Source organism: Tupaia chinensis, unplaced genomic scaffold, assembly GCF_000334495.1.
Source record: "Tupaia chinensis unplaced genomic scaffold, TupChi_1.0 Scaffold000096_1, whole genome shotgun sequence".
Lineage (NCBI taxonomy): Eukaryota > Metazoa > Chordata > Mammalia > Scandentia > Tupaiidae > Tupaia > Tupaia belangeri.
In genome coordinates, this window is record NW_006159558.1 from 2,240,581 (window position 1) to 2,244,739 (window position 4,159).

At 56.8% G+C, this 4,159-nt stretch overlaps 1 protein-coding gene across 1 annotated transcript in view; it reads left to right on the forward strand.

Annotated features, from left to right (window-relative positions):
• DAP (death associated protein) overlaps positions 1-4,153 on the forward strand; it is a gene marked incomplete at its 5' end in the record, with an annotated part of 63,971 nt that extends 59,818 nt beyond the window's left edge. Inside the window, one exon of the mRNA XM_027769886.1 lies at positions 3,696-4,153. Within this exon, the coding sequence (XP_027625687.1) occupies positions 3,696-3,809 (114 nt within the window). The remainder of the gene's footprint in view (positions 1-3,695) is intronic.
• Positions 4,154-4,159: the final 6 nt, after the last annotated feature.

A 4,159-nucleotide genomic window follows, 5' to 3' on the forward strand; every position in this document is an offset into this window, starting at 1 on the left:
TGAGCTGGTGTCAAGTGGCTCTAGCAGGACATGCTTGAAGCATCCAAATGAGTGGCGGGGTGGTGTGCGCTGGTAAAACTTGGCACTCAGCAAGGGGATCCCTCATGGCGGTCCCAAGTTTGAGTCTAGAGACCTCCCTGAGTACACAGGCACGTACGTGTGCACCCGTGACCCGGGCTGCTGAGGCCAGGGGTGGATCGGGGCATTAGGAGCTTGTCAGGGGTGCTGTCTGCCTCTTCCTTTCTCTCCCCTGCATGCACACCCATGAAAGAAGGAAATAAAAATCTTTTATAAATGAATCTGCACCAACCATGGCACTGTGGTTGAAGCAGCTGTACCTCTCATGACTGACAGCATGGTTCAAGTCCTGGACCCAGTGACTTGAAAAACACTCCAGCCGTGTGTGTATGCATGCCCAAAATCCTGAGAGGAAAAGGGATTGCAGCATGACCATCACCCCTGGAGGGAGGGGGTGCTTTCTCTTTCTCTCTCTCTCTGGTAAGCACACGTACCCTATAGCAAAATTTTAAAAAAGGATCCAAATGAACCCAAACATAGTTTGGACAGGGGCTTCCACTTGAGCAAACTTAGCTCATCTCTGGCTGTTAACCCTGCAGCCTAATCATACCGTGATGGAGGGCAGCAGCCCAAGCCAGTCAGCCCACAGCACAGGCCAGACAGTCCAAGGCAGGGTGGTCACTTCTGTGCTCTCATAAGGCTCGAAGGCTCTTAGTCTCACAGAGTAACAGAAAGGCCTCGGGGGATTTCGGGGTCTTTGCTAAACTGTTTGTGATGCAAACTGGCAGTGACCTGCCCACGGACTGGGACTTGCGCCTGCAGAGCAAAGCTGAGACCAGTGATCCTCACCGCGGCCCCCAGCAGCACGGCAGAGGACAGCTGATGGCGGGTGGGGAGCTCAAGGGCAGGTCCTGCTTCCTCTGCCCAGCAGGACGGACCTGCAGCAGCACAGCACAGTCACCACAGGGCCCCTCTGTCCCGCCTCCTTTCTCCGTGCCTTCTTGCCTCTTGGTGGGGGTATTTTGAACACCCTCGTGCCTGGTGCACCACCCCCTCTGTCCCAGTGTGTCTAAACTGTGTGCGTGCAACCATTCAGAAAACAGCACATCGGTGGGTCAGAAAGCAGATTACAAAGCGGGGACAACTTTCTGTAAGGAAACAAGTATGTCCATCTATCTGTAGAAGACAGCCTGGAAGGACACCACACCTTAACAGTGGTGACCTGCCAGTTTAAAAGCACAGCGATCTGAACACCTTTGGGGCTTGTCTGCTCTGCGACCGTGGGCCTGTGTCCCTCTGGCGCTGGGCCCCACCCCTCCCCCCTGTGGCAGACCAGATGAGCTCAGCGTGCTGAGATGGAAAGACGTGACAAAAGCGTCACAAAGACCTTATAATATTTGGGGACCCATGGGGACCAAGAGTTCTTCATTAGAAGTTGCTGGAAGCTGTGGACCTGAGGAACCACAGGTCGATAGGCAGGAAGTCTCCAAGTTCATCCTGGGGAAGCAGTTCCGCCCTGCTCCGAGAGCTCCTGTTTCCAGAACCACTGGGCTTGCCCACAGCTGCTGTCTGAGCAGTGACAGGAAAGCTCTCCCAGACACTGTCCTGCATTTGCTGCGGCCTCCTCCTCGCCCTCTGTGCCTGAACCAACCTCAGGAGGAGGCTCCTGAGCCCCGTACCAGGTCGCATGGCCAAATAACTCAGGGAGAGGTTTACACCCTGCTCCCCTGTCCTCAGAGCTGCCTCCTCACAGCTGTTCTACTAAAACCAGTCTCGTCCGGGTTCCTGTTGCCTGCTACTGTTCCGCCTTTGGGGAAGTGTCCTGTTCAATCTGCCTCTTCCTTCTTGTTTTCCAGTCCGCCCAAACCGACCGTGTTCATCTCTGGTGTCATTGCCCGGGTAAGCTCTTTGTCATCCCTCCAAGGTGTCTGCAGGGGGTGGCGGCCTTTGATCGGATTGCATGAGGTCAAGGGTCAGCGTGGGGTCTCCGATTCCCTCTGTTCTGTAAGACTCTACCTAGAGTAACCAAGCACGCTGTTCATCTAATCCAGGGCCAGCGGCATTCGCGTGGCGTGGGCTCTCGTAGTTAGGAAGGTGTGAGATAGCCAAGCCCACGGCGCGGGCAGAGGGCAGAGGGAGTCTGCATCGCTTCAGAACTGCCTTCCCTTCTCCCTCACCCCCTCCCTCTCCTCAGATGAGCCAGGCAGCAGCAGACTACAACCGGATGACTTATATAGTCATGTAGTTTTCATTTTTATAGAGGGTGCATGCACTTGCCACACAGAGAGGAAGGGAGACAGCACCCCCCAGGGGGACATAGTCACACCAGTCCCCCTCCTCCACTTCTCCATCCTGTCAGGATCGGGAGTGCACACACGCACATGTGCACACACGCTCATGCACACACAGGTACCCAGTATGTTTTTCAAGCTACCGAGGCCAGGATTCGAACTCCATGGTCAACAATGGGAAACCTAGCTCCCTTAATCAGTAGGCCATGGGACTAGTCTCAGGTACTGTTTAAATGAGCCATGAACTGAGAATGGTGTTAAATTTCTAAATGATTAGGGACCAGCAGATGGTGTAATGACTACACTGCCATACCCCCACGTGGTCGATCTCAGTTCAAGTCCCGGACCTGGCAGCTTAAATTCACGCCAGGTGTGTGTTCATGAGTGTGTGCATGCCCAAGATCCCTAGAGCAGAGTGGAGGAGGAGGGATTGCAGCATGGTCATTGCCCTGGGGGGTGATATCTCACATTCTGTCTCTCTCTCTCTGTTTCTCTGGAAAGCGCATGTGCCCTATAGCAAAAATCTCTCTATAAAAAAAAAAAAAAAAAAAAATTAGTGATTAAAATGTCAAAAAAAGAATTGCCACAACCAATGAGGAGAAAGGAGATTGCACTTGGTGCCGTGGATCGAGCCCCTGTGGCTCCCGGCCAGGCCCCCCATTCCACCTTACGGCTGCCCTCGGTGGCCCCCTGACTCGGTGCATGGCTTTGTCACCCCCTTTACCCGCATTTGGTCTGGTCTGACTCACAGACCTTCCACCAGCGAGCTCCACAGGGACACTCGACACTCAGGACACTCCAGTCCCGCACACGGTGTCTGGGGGACACACCATTGCCGACACTCGCTGTTGGTGCTGACACAGCCGTTCAGAGACCCTGGGCAGATGGGCATTGGGCTGCCTGAGAGGGCATTAAAGGCCAGCACAGGCTGAGGGCCCTCCTTGGCTGGGCGGGGAGCAGTCTGGCTCTGGGCTGCCACCGTGGCCGGCTCTGCCCGTCACCTGCCCTGTGAGTTTCCTCCCTCTCCCAGCACCCCAGGCCTGGCCGTGGCTGCCGTGGGGCACATCCGGATTTGAGGGTCTGCCTTTGGCCCTCTCTTGCCCCCAATTCAGTCACCAGAACAGATCTAGCAGAAGTAAGCCACCAACACCCAGCTGGGTTCCCAGGGAGTCGTGTGGTGCCCCCACGGTCACAGTGTAGCAGTCTCACCGTCCTGGTGAGTGGGGCCTCGGCCCCCAGCCCCACGCCCCCTGCCCTCCCCTCAGAGCTTCAGGCGGGCCACCTTCCACCTACCACCCACTCGCAGCCCCACTCACCCTGTCCAGACACGGCCTGTGGCCCAGGTATGTATCGCTGACCGTCCTGTGCGTCTGTGTCTCCCAACAGGGCGACAAAGACTTCCCCCCGGCAGCCGCGCAGGTGGCTCACCAGAAGCCCCACGCGTCCATGGACAAGCACGCGTCTCCGAGGACGCCGCACATCCAGCAGCCTCGCAAGTGAGCCGGCACCCAGCCACCCTCAGCAGCAGCGCCCGCCAACCCTCTTCAGCATCATCGGGCCTTCCTCGTCCCCCCTCACCAGCATCACCCCGACTGAGCGCCAGCCCTCCCACGTCCCCCATCACCGATGTCACCCTGACAGCGCTGGCCCCTCCTCCAAAGTGCTCCTCGCTTGGGAGATCCGAGACCAAGCCAAATGCTCCTCCCTGTGCCTTAAATTTCCGTGTTTTAGACTAGAACTGCTCAAGCCCAGCCTTTGGCTGTCAATCAGGGACCACTGCACTCTCTTACAAGTGCCAGTAGTCGACCGTGCCAAGCCCCGAGTGAGATGAGGCCGTGCCCACTCCGGCA